At 33.0% G+C, this 13,245-nt stretch overlaps 1 protein-coding gene across 2 annotated transcripts; it reads left to right on the forward strand.

The window, feature by feature from the left end:
* The first annotated feature begins 122 nt into the window (after window positions 1–122).
* On the forward strand, window positions 123–12,832 carry LOC110026131 (ranBP2-type zinc finger protein At1g67325). Of its 2 annotated transcripts, none has more exons than XM_020726948.1 (10): window positions 123–239; window positions 1,383–1,428; window positions 2,516–2,631; window positions 6,585–6,849; window positions 6,980–7,050; window positions 7,271–7,325; window positions 7,410–7,513; window positions 9,251–9,281; window positions 12,080–12,231; window positions 12,439–12,832. In XM_020726948.1, exons 1-10 carry the CDS (start codon window positions 231–233, stop codon window positions 12,439–12,441), a joined length of 852 nt encoding a protein of 283 aa, XP_020582607.1. In that variant the 5' UTR covers window positions 123–230; the 3' UTR covers window positions 12,442–12,832. The 2 variants fall into 2 exon arrangements, with proteins under 2 accessions (XP_020582607.1, XP_020582606.1); XM_020726947.1 differs by having other exon boundaries at window positions 124–239; window positions 7,404–7,513.
* The last annotated feature ends 413 nt before the right edge of the window (window positions 12,833–13,245 follow it).

Consider the following 13,245-nt stretch of genomic DNA (forward strand, 5'->3'; position numbering starts at 1 on the left):
GATTTGTAAAAATATAATATTGGATGGTATGCATCTAAACGCCCCTATTTTTTAGCCTTGATCCGATCATATTTTGTTGGTAAGATCTTAGCCGTTCAATAGCTTGTACGGTATTTTTCTGAATTATTCGAAGCCCATGTGCATTCAAAAACCCTAGTTTCTGCTGTTTCTCCGGCGCCCCATTGCTCGTACTCTAGGGCAGAGAAATACCGGAACTTGACTGGATAGCCATGTCTCAGGTACTTCGTTTCTCTCTATATGCGAGCTATATATTTCTCTTGTATAGGCCCCTGGTTGTTTCTTCCTTTATCATGCCGGTTTCTTCTTCCTTCCGATCGAGCCAATAACTATACGCGGTGACCAGGCATGGCTCATTTTAAGACGATGAAGATCTCGTAGGAATGGATATTGTTTTTCTGGTTTTCCTTGGATTTTTGAACTCCTCGTATAGCTGATTGTTTTTTTTTTATATTATTTTTATCTTTTGTGCGGGTGTTTGCTGGTCAAGTCGCATGAGGATGATTCTATAAGCAGTATTAGATCGCCAAAACCGCTTTTAATGATTTGATCCAACTGAAGCTATGATAGTATGGAGGAATTTTTTGAATCTTCTTTATGATGACTGTATAGTATTTATGGGCATTTTGTTAGTTGCTTTTTAATTCTTGTAGTATAACTACTAACATTTTAGGGAATTGTCTGAACTTCGGAGCTTCCATTCTAACAATTTTGTTTTAGGGATTGCACTAAAAATAGTAGTTTTGACATAACTTTGTGAATGTTATAGGGAATGTCATCAAGTTTGAAGATTGGTAAAATTTTTTAAAACTATTATCAATACTTGCACTTTATTTGTTCTTAAAATTACATTTGGTTTTGCCTCAAGTCTTGTATGCTTCTGTCGAATATTTTCAAGTTTGATAGAGCTGTAAAAATTCATTTTTGTTTGACGGAGCATTTTTAATATGCTATGTGGGCTGCTGAGCGATGCTAAAATTATGATTGATTCTAATTATAACAACAAAACCCTTATCATTAACCCATTTTAATTCATTTAGCTATTTTCTAAGAAAATTTTCAACTATTACTAATATGGTACCATCATCTGAATAGTGCTAAAGGATTTGTGCAAGAGTGTTGATAATTTATCATCTCACGCAACACTCACTCGAAATATTCGGTGAATGAGGACTCATAAAATTGACTTTAAAGATTTGGAATGAGGCTAATGAAGATTTTGATAATCATGATCACAGGAACATTTATTTTTTTAATTTTATTGTTAATATCAGAAACTACCTTTCAAATATACTAGCGGCAAGTACAAAAGATAAAAAGCATTTTCCATCTCACATGCTACCCTTTTTGCATGTCTTATGCAGATTGATAATCGGAACTCTTTTGCTGGAAAGCGTGCTCGAACTGATGGTAAATCATTTTTGTCAAGTCTTTAAAATTCAAACTATTACATAGCGGTGATTATGCTTTCTAAGATATTGCAGTGCTAATTTTTATCTCATTAGCTCAAATTTTAATGTTTAAATCAGCATTGGATAACCTTATCATTTTGTATGATGTTTTTCTATCAAATTCTATTCAACTTACTAAAAATTTTGTTGGCGTTTTCAAAATTTTCATTAGAAAACCTTTTGTTTTTCTGAATTTATGTAGAAAACTCATTTTTGAAATTTTTTGTGATCGAAGAACATAATTTTAAGTGAACTGCTGACTTTTTCTCTTTTTCATGGGGCTATTTTGGTAATTAAATTGTTTGATGACTTGTGAAAGATATTTATGTACTGAATGTTATAACTAAAAGCATAATTTTAAATTGAAGTTGCTTTCTATTAGTTTATACTTATAGTCCTTCAGTTTATTGAAATGAACTTTTTTTTTTGTGTGGCTTGAATGATACTGCTTTCAAATCCATTCTTTTTACTGTAGGGATAATGGTTCACCTTGAAAATAACTTCATTTTTTTTGTTACAGAGTTTTCATGAATTTTATATGATGAAGAACAACATGCAAACTATATTATAACTAATATATATTAATATTTCAAATTTATAATTTGAAATTTATATGGGCTTTTAGATGACCATCCTTTTGAAAATTACATGCAAACCGATGCTTTTTCTTAGATCTTGAATGTTAAATTTTTTTCACTCCCCTGCTTTTCAAAAGCTCAAGTATATAACAATTTCATCATTGAGATCTTGTGACAACACGATATTGTACATGCACCTTCTCGATGGTTCAGTTATGAAAACAAACTGGCGGAGTAGGTGGTTCATCTTCTTAAGGTAGTTAACTATATCTCATACCAAACAACACATCAATACATAGCAACAACTTAGAGTTTTTTGTTTCTTTTGTTATACTCAAGTTCTTTTTTTATAGAAATTTACAATTTTGATTACAATAAGCGACAATCTTAAGTGATTGGTGAAGCATGTACTAGTTTAATGGTATAATCTAAGAATCATATAATGGCAAATATCTTTTTTCATAATAGGTGGCCGTCGAGAAGATGATTGGACTTGCCCTAGTTGTGGCAATGTCAATTTTTCATTCAGGACAACATGCAACATGAGGAATTGCTCACAATCAAGGCCTGTGGATCATAACACAGTAAGTATTTTATGAGGTGCATACAATTATTAGGCCTTGTGGATATTCATTGTATTTTCATGTAGATAAGAGAAGTTTAAGATATTTTGTTGACTTTGTATTGACAAATTGGTTTTACAGGTAGACTTTTGGATATAAGAGTAGCAGCCATCTAACAAATTGGTTTATTTATACTGTTAATGTGATATGACTTGCATGACACAAAAGTTGGCCAAGGTTTTAGATCAGTTTATTGATGCAATATTCTTAAAGGTGAGTAAGGCGTTTGCCTGGAGGCTCAGGCAAGGCGATGCGGGATAATGCCATAGCACTTCAGACACCTACTATACTGCACTATTACTAAGGCTTGTTTAGGCGAACACTTTGCCTCAATGCTTTACAATCCTTTGAGTGTCTTGCCTTTATTGGGGGGATGGGTTTACATTATAAAGGCTGAATATAAGTTTGTTTGTTTTTTTTGACACGATAACACGTTGAGAGTTAATATAAAAGGTCTTCAAGTTCAAGAGAAGCAATACCAATTATAAAGGCTGAATATAAGTTTGTTTTTTTTGACACGATAACACGTTGTGAGTTGATATAAAAGGTCTTCAAGTTCAAGAGAAGCAATACCTCAGGAAAAAAAGTTAACCTAATATTGGTGCTGGTAAATCTTAATGATGATTGATGCAAAGGATGTGTCTAAGAAAACAATATATGAGCTTGAGGGCTACAAATTTAGTGCAATGAAGAGAGCATGGATGATGATAAGATGAAATGTATACTGGTGACGGCATTATTGCTAGACATAAGGAATTTGATGATAGTTGTTGAAAATAATTTTTTTAACATTTTTATTTTTTGAATTGGATTGGAATGATAGATGTAAATTTATTTTTTAGCATAATTTAATGTATCCCCTTTTTATTCTTTCAATTATATTTAACATAATTGGACAACCTTTGAAGTGCAATATTCTCACTCATGTGAGCATCATGCTTCTCAAACATTGGGTAATCATATCATATTGAATATGTTAGACACTTTTTAAAACACTATAGGAATTCAAAACACTGGTTTTAACAATCAACATTATCTCTAAAAAATCATTAAAAAATTGATAGGTTGCCTCAACTTATCATACAAGATCCTACCACATGCAGCTTTATTGGGTTACCCTTAGAGAAACCATCAACACTAAAATTAAATAACCTGAGTTCATGTCTAAAATCTAAATCATGAAACTAATTTTGGTGAAGATTGTAACTGTACTGAAGTAGCAGCTCTTAGTTGTAAAAGAAGTTTATTAACCATGTCAGACACTTTTTAAAACACTGGAGGTATTTAAAACACTTGTTTTAACAATCAACTTTTTGGGTGCCCAAATAAAGTCTCTAAATAATCTTTAGAAGAATTGATAGGTTGCCTCAAGTTATTATACAAGATCTTACCGCAAGCAGCTTGATTGGTTTACTCTTAGAGCGACCATCAACACTTAATTTAAATAACCTAAATTCATGTCTAAAATCTAAATCATGAAACTAATTCTGGTTAAGATACTGAAGGAGGCATCTCTTAGTTGTAAAGGAAGTTTATCAACCATGTGGATAATATGATGCTAATCAGACAAAATTTTCCTATGTTTGACATTATTTTTTCTTAATTGGTGAGCTATATGATAAAGATAAGAATACAACTCTAATATGCTTTTGTAAATGAGTTCTATGAATGATTTTGAATATTAAGTATATGAAAGCCTTGAAGTTGGAGTTTTAAAAGGTTGGAAAAGTAAACCATAATTTGTTTATGCATGGCTTCTTCAGCTTGGCAACACAAGCACTTTGACACAATAATGTGCTTTCCTTTACAGTTCTTCATTTTTCATCTATATTCTATACAAATCAATTCAATAAATAATATCTAAGCAAAAACTATGTATTTATTGAGCTATATATTTTTGCAACATATTAGAAAGATAATTACCAACATCTCTGTCTACAGATCTCCCTAGTAGTTTTAAAATAGAGTTACATCAGAAAGTCTCCGAATAGGCATGCTGAGTCTATTTGATTACTAAGGAATATCATTAATAGTGTCCATTAAGTGTTTGGATAGATGATTATTGTAAGTTGATTAGATTGAAAATGAATATCATTTATTGTATCCATTAAGTGTTTGGGTAGAAGATTATGGAAAGATATATTAATTTTGCCACTAGAATAAAAGAAACTGCTAATAATTACTGGAGTGAAAAATCGAAGGGCAAAAATTAATAATAAGTGGATTCACCAAACTATATATTATGAAGTACAAATGCTTCAAAATACATTCCTTGTATGTCTTAAGACACTTGTTGGACACGAACACCATGTTTACATGACTTGACAGGTGTTTTACACGCTCTAAATCATGTTGAGGTCATTTACGAGTAATGTTCGATACTGACACGAACGTCATGAGCTTGTAGAAGACTAGTAATTTTAAGTGAACTTGTTGGACACGAACACCATGTTGACATGACTTGAGAGGTGTCTTACACGTTCTAAATCATGTTGAGGTCATTTACGAGTAATGCTCGATACTGACACGAACATCATGAGCTTGTAGAAGACTAGTAATTTTAAGTGAAGATTTTATGACGTCCTTAGTTGACCACATTTCGTGCTATTCTAGCGAGAGTGAGAGAGGTGATATGATCATCAGTGCAGAAGTTTTGAAGCTTTGACTACAACTAAGAATTTAACATGGGAGCTTTTTGAGATAGAGCTAAGCATGGAGGACTTGGAGAAATGGCTTCAACTTCATCAAGTGACAAAGGCAATGGGTTCTACTAAGATATTCAAGACGGGAAAGCAAGGACTTTGACTTTGATGCTTGATTAAGGCGCTCAGTGCGGACATTTGACTTCAGCATTGGCTAATTTAAACTTTTATCACAATATTTGGTATCCCATGTTAGAAGCGGGTTATGTTATGAACAATCATGTGGTATTTTATGTTTCTTATCAATAGTGGTATCTTTTCTTTTTATTGATGCAGTTATAATAGTTTGTTGGATTTTTTATCTTTACAGCCCAATAAACTTTTTATTAATAGCATGTCTAACTTAATGGGTTTGACCATTCACAATCAAATTTCAGATAAGGGATACTCTTCGACTTCAAGCATTTTCATTTTCACTGGCTTAGTTGTATGAAATATTTTCAGTTTAGTTTTCTGTTTACTTCAATGACTCTTTGAAGAATGTTGCAGCGTTGCATGTCCTATTATTTATGCCATTATAAAATACGTCTGATAATAGTTATGGGTGATAAACATATCGAGGTTATTTTTATATTAATAATTATTAACTCATAACAATGTGTGCATGACATGTAATGTCATACATTTTGAAATTATACCGTGTATGTCTTCGTATTTGTGCTCCATAAACCATATGTCATGGCTGAAAAAACAGATTTGTCATACATTTGAAATTATACCGTGTATGTCTCCGTATTTGTCCATAAACCATATGTCATGGCTGAAAAAACAGATTCCTTCTAACATACCCCCAATGTATCTTGTTTTTCTGCTAAAATGAGCACACAAAATCAGCTATAAATATCGGTGTCTCGCAATATGAATGCGAGCAGCATAGAATGATTTTTTCTTCACAACAATTGTAACACAAGAGAGAACAAAATATTTTTGAACAGGAAAATGCCACCACTATTTAATGGAGTATGTAGATACAAGGTCCTTCAGCCTTCTAACCTTTCCCAGTAGTAGTATTATTATTATTAATTTTTTATTGTTAATATAAGTATTGATTTGGCTTTTTTGCAACAGTATAGTTGTCAATTTCTTCTATTTATTGCCTTTTTTACAACATTATTCCATTTTTCTTCATAGTCTGTATCTTGTTTTTTAATTTTTTGCATCTATTAATTTCAGCGCACTCTTTGCTAATATTATTTGGCTATTACTTCACAGAAGTCTGCTCCAAAATCTCTTCAAGGTCCTCCATATACATCTGGAGCTGGATATGGTGGATCTGCCGTTCCCTCTTCAGTTTATGGTGGCGCTCCATATGGGTCCTCTTATTATAATGGTTCACCGTTGCCTCCATATGATTTTCCTGCTGGAGGTTCGGGCTATTCTTATGCATATGGTGCCCGCCTCTCTGTTGGCAGCCCATATGGGCCGCTACACATTTCTGGCCCACCCCCCTACTCAGGTGCATCTATGTTAGGAGCAGGTAATTGTCCGAGCTTCATTTTTTAGAAATCTTTTTTGTTTACTGCTTTATTAAGTGGGTATTTCCTTTGTATCCTTAAATCATTTATATGCTGTGCTGATAGAATAGCATACATATTTATATGCTTCAGGTGGCATGTATGGTATGCCTCCACTGATGGACAGATATGGCATAGGAATGCATATGGGTCATGGAGCAATGGTAAGTTATTATTATTTTCATTATTTTCTGTATTTTTTTGCATATTTAAGACCTTGATTCATGTTTTGAGATTGCAATTGTATTTAAATTTTTTACCAACTTATAACTTTTCAAAGGATAATCCACTATTCAACACATATTTTCTTTGTCTTTGTGGTATGCTTTATTTTGTAGCACGACACTTTCCCGACAAATTTGACGTTTTGATTTATATTTTTAGGGTCCTGCAAGACCTGTAGCATATGCTGATGATGACTTTCAAATGAAGCCCGCAGGTTTGTGTTTTGAGATAATTTATATTTGCCAAACTGCTAGTCTTTAAACTTTATTAATTCATTATCATATATTCTTAGATGCAGGACGTGACAATGATTGGATTTGCCCAAATTGTGGTAATAGAAATTTTGCCTTCCGAAATATTTGTAACATGAGGAAATGCAATACTCCAAGGCCTGGAAACCAGGTTTGTGACTGCATTTTTTTGTTTTTGAATCTGTAAAATTTTCTTCTTGTTGTATTTTAGCAGAATAGACATTCTGGCTCCTTGTTTTGGTAACTAGAAACTGGTGGATATTAACATGTGAGCATGCATATAGACAACACTGGCAAGACCTATTTGGATTTATTTATATATTTGTTTCAGGTAAATTTAGTGAGACCTTTGTGTGGATTTGAGTGCTGGGGCAATAGAAAAATCACTGATAGTCAAATTGAGTGGGACATAAAAGAAAGTATTAAGATGGACATGTGCTGGGGCATATATTATAAGGAAGAAGATGAACAAAGTTTAATTGAAAATAAACTTAAGTAGGCTATGTTAGAATTTGTGCATAGTGGAATATTAAAAATTAGTAGAAAATAAACATAGGTGGCATGGACGTGTATAATGTGAACATTCCTTTACTTGTTTTTTTATAGGCTAGCGAATATTTTGAGACTTGGTTATGTAAATTTGGAATTTGGTAGCTATGTTGTATGAATATGAATGATGAGCAATAGAGAAATCACTTAATAGCTAGATATAGTGTGATTAAATTAGAATATTTTGATGAACATATGATTAAATTTGGAAGTAATGATTTAGAAAGAGCTATAATAGGGGCACAATAGGATCAGCATCTATGGAAGAAAACATTTTAGAAAATAGTCTTAGGTGGCATGGGCATTTGCATCGGAGGGTAAAAATGCACTGATAAGTCCGGTTGTCAATGTTATTGTCGAAGGACTGGGAGGAAAAATGGTTAAACCAGAGTTTTCAGCAGCACCAGTTTTTCTGAAGGCAATATAACTGTGTAATGCTTATGGTGCTAGTAGCTACCATCCCTGCTCTACTAAAGAGGAACACTAGAAAATAATTATTTATATATTCGATGTTATTGAGGAATAATTTTGAAGATTATGAATATGAAATATAGCATTATTTTATGTTGAACCACCAAGCAAATTTAAAGTTTTATTTTATTTTTAAATTAAAAAAAGCCTACTATTGAATTAATAAAAAAATTAATTTTGCAGTGTATATAACCCTACCTGATTATATTCTAATTTGGCCATTAGCTATTCAGTCTTTGTCAGTATACATGCTTGATTCTATATCATTGTATCAAATTCCTCCACCCCTTTCTCCGGTTTTTATATCATCTTTGAATTTAAGATTTACCGAATTCAGCCTTGTCAGTATATATGCTTGAATCTATATCATTGCATCATATTCCTTCATCTCTTCCTCCGTTTCTTATACTTATCATTATTAAATTTAAGATTACCCGAATGTAAATTTGCACTAACATTTGATCAACTAGGTTACAAGGGAGCATGCCAATTTATATAATTTTTTATGTTATTTTTTTTATCATCTTCTGATTTGGTATCATTTTTTTTTTCCATTTTTAACATTTGAAGCATCAAAATGCACTTATCAAATCAAACAAGTCAAGATTTTCGCTTTACTGTGTTGCAGCTTAAAACATGCTGCTTCTCTAGTTACACCTCCGTAATGATGCTTGTTAAGGAGATGATTTCAAAATATATATGATTTTTAAGGAATATTTTTTTCTAAGTATGTCTCTGCATATAGTGTTAATTATCTGAATGAAATTCTAAAATTTTAGGACGTTCTCTTTGATTGTTGTGGCTGTTAATTGTTAGTGAAAATCTTCACTTGCATTGCTTAAATTTTTTTTTTTTTTTGGTTATGCAGGCTTCTAAATCTGAGAATTCAAAGGGTTCTAGTAAGTTCTATTTTACTCTTTTTTATAGTTGTAAAAAGCCATCGCTTGTTTAAATGTAGTGCTGTGTTTTGTTTTGTTATTCTTATTTTTCGAACTTTTTGTGGAATTGAGTGTTAGCTTTTTATCTAGAATTGATATATATGTTATGCATTACTCGGCAGATGTAGCTTTATATTCTAGATGCCAGTAAGCTTCACCTCAGATCTGGTTCACAGTATGCTTCTCGACTGTTTTTTGTAGATTTTATTACTAATTCAATTAAAGAGGGTAATGTGATCTATTATACCACGAAAGCAATAGCATTATGGATTTCAAAATTCTGTTTTTTTGGAGGTATGCTATTTGACGTTGCATTTAATGAATTTTTTCAAGTATTATCACATGAGTAGCTGAGGATGTGGGAACTAGTTGACCCTGTAAATTGTCCTATATTTTCTTCACATTTCTTCTAGAACTAATACTAATTCCTGCCAACCCACATTTGACATGCAACTTTTCACAAGTTCATCAAAAGGATCATGGAATCGTCAGTTTCTCTTCATTGATGATTCCCTTTCTAGGTAATATTGATTTATGTATTAATTGTCAAAAAACAGTGAATTGGCAAACCCATTAAGTTAGACATTGATGTGAGCCAAAGAAAAAAATATGCTTACAAAGGGTATGAGGAAGAAGTCAATGACTTATTAGTGCAATTAAAGGATTCCATGAGTTGGGATGTTTGCATCCAGTACCCTGGCAATTTTGTGGAATTCCAAGGGAAGAACCCCTCGTTCCTTCCCCATATACTAGTGTAGGTGGTTTGCTTCTTATGACTGGAGATTTTTGCGCATTGACCGTACATTTGATGTTGGAACCAATGAAGGCATCGGAATTGATGGTGGAATTTTCCAAACCTCTACATTGAATTAAAATACACTGGAGTAATCTCAGGGGGTTGACTAGGTAGCATGATGTGAGCCAAAGAAAAAATTATGCCTACAAAAGGTATGAGGAAGAATTCAGTAACTTATTAGCGCAATTAAAATAACCATTACCTGATGTGATAAAAATATCAATTATGGCAACGCCACTCCAAGTTCCCAAGCAAGGAATGGAGGATTATTTGAGTTGTTTTGTATGTAATAAATCACTGCTCATATTCCATCCATGTATAACTTTCTCAATCACGACATCTCTTCTTGAGCATGGTATAGTTGTGACCGAATCATGTTGGTGCAGCTAATGGGGCCATAGATCATTAAGTGGATTGGAGGGGTTGTTCGTTGTCGAGTGAATGGCATTTGTCTCTTGCCCATTGTTCCATTTTCTATTAGAGGAGGGACTTGAGGACTAATTTCTTTGCGTCCTTGATGGAATGCTGTTAGGGGTGAGTAGTTTGAGAGAACAGGGCTGGAAATATCATACGATTTTAGGTACACTATTTCTTCACACATGTAAATTATTTTTTTAATTTAGAATTTTGCACAATGTTTAATGCACTCTTAGTGTTTTTTTTTTTTACATTTTCATCAACTTCCATTTAGATGCTTTCTATAAAGCACGAGCACTTTAAATGACGTTTGTGTCCATGTTGGACACTTAACACAGATCCGACAACCTCCTACATCTGTCCGACATACCACTGAATATATTATAATTTAATAATAATAATAATGTTAAAAATTGTAAATTTCATCAATTTAAACCATTTTGAATCTTTTTTATGAATCAATTTTTGCAGTTAGTTTCTAGTAGGTGCTATCTACGAGAAATTAATTCTCTTTTACTCTATTGCATTTGCGACATGTAGATGTTCTATCCAATTTTCCCATCTAACCTTTCTTTGCCAACTTTATCTACTTGACCAATTGATGCATCTCCTTTTTATTTGGCTTTTTTTTTTAATGCTTAAAATACCTAAAGTTTTCTTTAATTGATGCCCACTCCCACTATTTCTTAAATATGATCACTCTATCCATTCCAATGCCCCAGACCTTCTATTGAGTTGCATTTGATCCACGCAACTCGGCATTTTGTTTCCCAGTATTATATTAATTTACTTTATTTAGTCTATATATGATTTTATAGATCTACCTTCAGCGTTTTATGATATTAATATTAAAGTTCTTGGAGTCACCTAGTTTTAGCTCTGAAGTTAAACTTGACGCATCTATCACTTAAATTTTTATTATGTTATGGTTGCCTAATACTATGAAGGTTTTTTTTTTTCATTATCATAATCACCTAAATTTAACTATAGAAGTTAAACTTAGCCCATCTATCATTTAATTTGATGTCATAGATTTAAGCAATTGCCCTACCATGAAATAGAACAAGGGTATAGAGGAAGTCATCACTTGTGATTTTGTCTCGTCTGCTTTCATCTTCCCCTCGTACTTCTCAAAATATTTTGATTATTTTGTTGTTTGGCATACCTATTAATTGCTCTAGACTACATATGGAGGATTTTTAATTCTCTTAGAAGAGATCTTATGGTTGCTTGTGGTTGGAAAACATAGTTTTAAAACTGATAAATTTTTTCACTCTAGTTTGTGTGAATGAAATTTTCATTTTTAGAACTTTGATAGTTGTTTGTAGAGCATAATCCATATCAATTGCCAGAACTATCATATTGGTTTTTTTAAGAAGATTTTTTTCTAACTTAAAGCAACTAGACAGAATAGATGATTGTTCCTGTAGTTCTTCCATTCAATTTCTAACCTCATAAATTACTGAACATTTAAGAAAGGTTTGTTTTGTAAGGTTACTCTTTCGCAGTGATGTTCTTGATGCATTTTATTATCATTGTTACACAGAACAAAAAATGCCAGAGGGAAGCTGGAAGTGTGAAAAGTGCAACAACATAAACTACCCATTCAGGACCAAGTGCAACCGTCAAAACTGTGGTGCAGAAAGGCCTTCGGAAGCAAATGAGGCTCGTGGCGGAACCTCTGATGAGGATGAACAGGTCTGTAAATTTGTGCGTGTGCTATTTTGCCATCCAATGTTGTTACTGTCCCTTCACTGTATGCATGTTGAGCTTTTTGTCACGGAGATGAAACGTTTATATGGTGTTATTTTATTCAAACCATTGATGAAGTTATTTATTTCTCTGTTTCTTAACGTCTTGCATCCATTCTGCATAGATTGATATGTAAATATGCTAATGTTACAGTGAGTCCTAGAACAAATTGTCTGGGTCGAGAAGGTTCAGTTCAGTCATCATCGGCGTCACATGTCTCAGAGGTCCGTCCCGTCCGTCTTTTGTCGAGTCGTCTTGATGGTTGTAGAGTATCTCTACCTACTTATCATTTGAAATTAGTCACTCTGATTCACAAAAAGTGGTGCATAGGCATTAGTAGTACTTTGCACAACGGTTAGATGGTGGTGTTTCTTGGTCTGGTTGTCCTATGCTTGCAGATCCAGGTAGACTCCTTTTTGTTTAACTTTTTTTAAGTTGAAGTTTGTCTGTTTTATTATGTTGCTCGACGACTTTGTATTGTGTGCTTTTATGGTTCAGTATACCTGAATCAGTTGGTGATCTAAAAATCATGGATATTTGGGGCGTCTTTGTCTGTGTCAAAGTAGATATTTTCTGGTGTCCTGCGTTGGTGCAGCTTCTGTTTCTTGTTGTTGGGATTATAACTGCTGTCCTCTTCTTCGGTTCCCTTTTTTGGATGCTGATGTGAATTTGATCGAAGTCATAAATATGAGATAATCGAAGGTTGCATGCATGGTCTGTTAGGAAAGTTTTCTGTGCCTGTCTCGTATCATCTTGCCGTTTGAATTTTCAACTTGGTGCTTAGATTGACTATTCCTGGGGGAAGAAATATATGATTAGGATGGGATTTATAAACATACCGAAAATGCAATGTAAATTGCAAAATAGATGTGATGACTATAAAATTTATTCTTAGAAAATTTTGATGTAAAATTTTTCCATTTTTGATTGATGTCAACTCTCTCTCTCTCTCTCTCTCTC

The sequence above is a fragment of the Phalaenopsis equestris genome, unplaced genomic scaffold, assembly GCF_001263595.1.
Source record: "Phalaenopsis equestris unplaced genomic scaffold, ASM126359v1 Scaffold000352, whole genome shotgun sequence".
Classification (NCBI taxonomy): domain Eukaryota; kingdom Viridiplantae; phylum Streptophyta; class Magnoliopsida; order Asparagales; family Orchidaceae; genus Phalaenopsis; species Phalaenopsis equestris.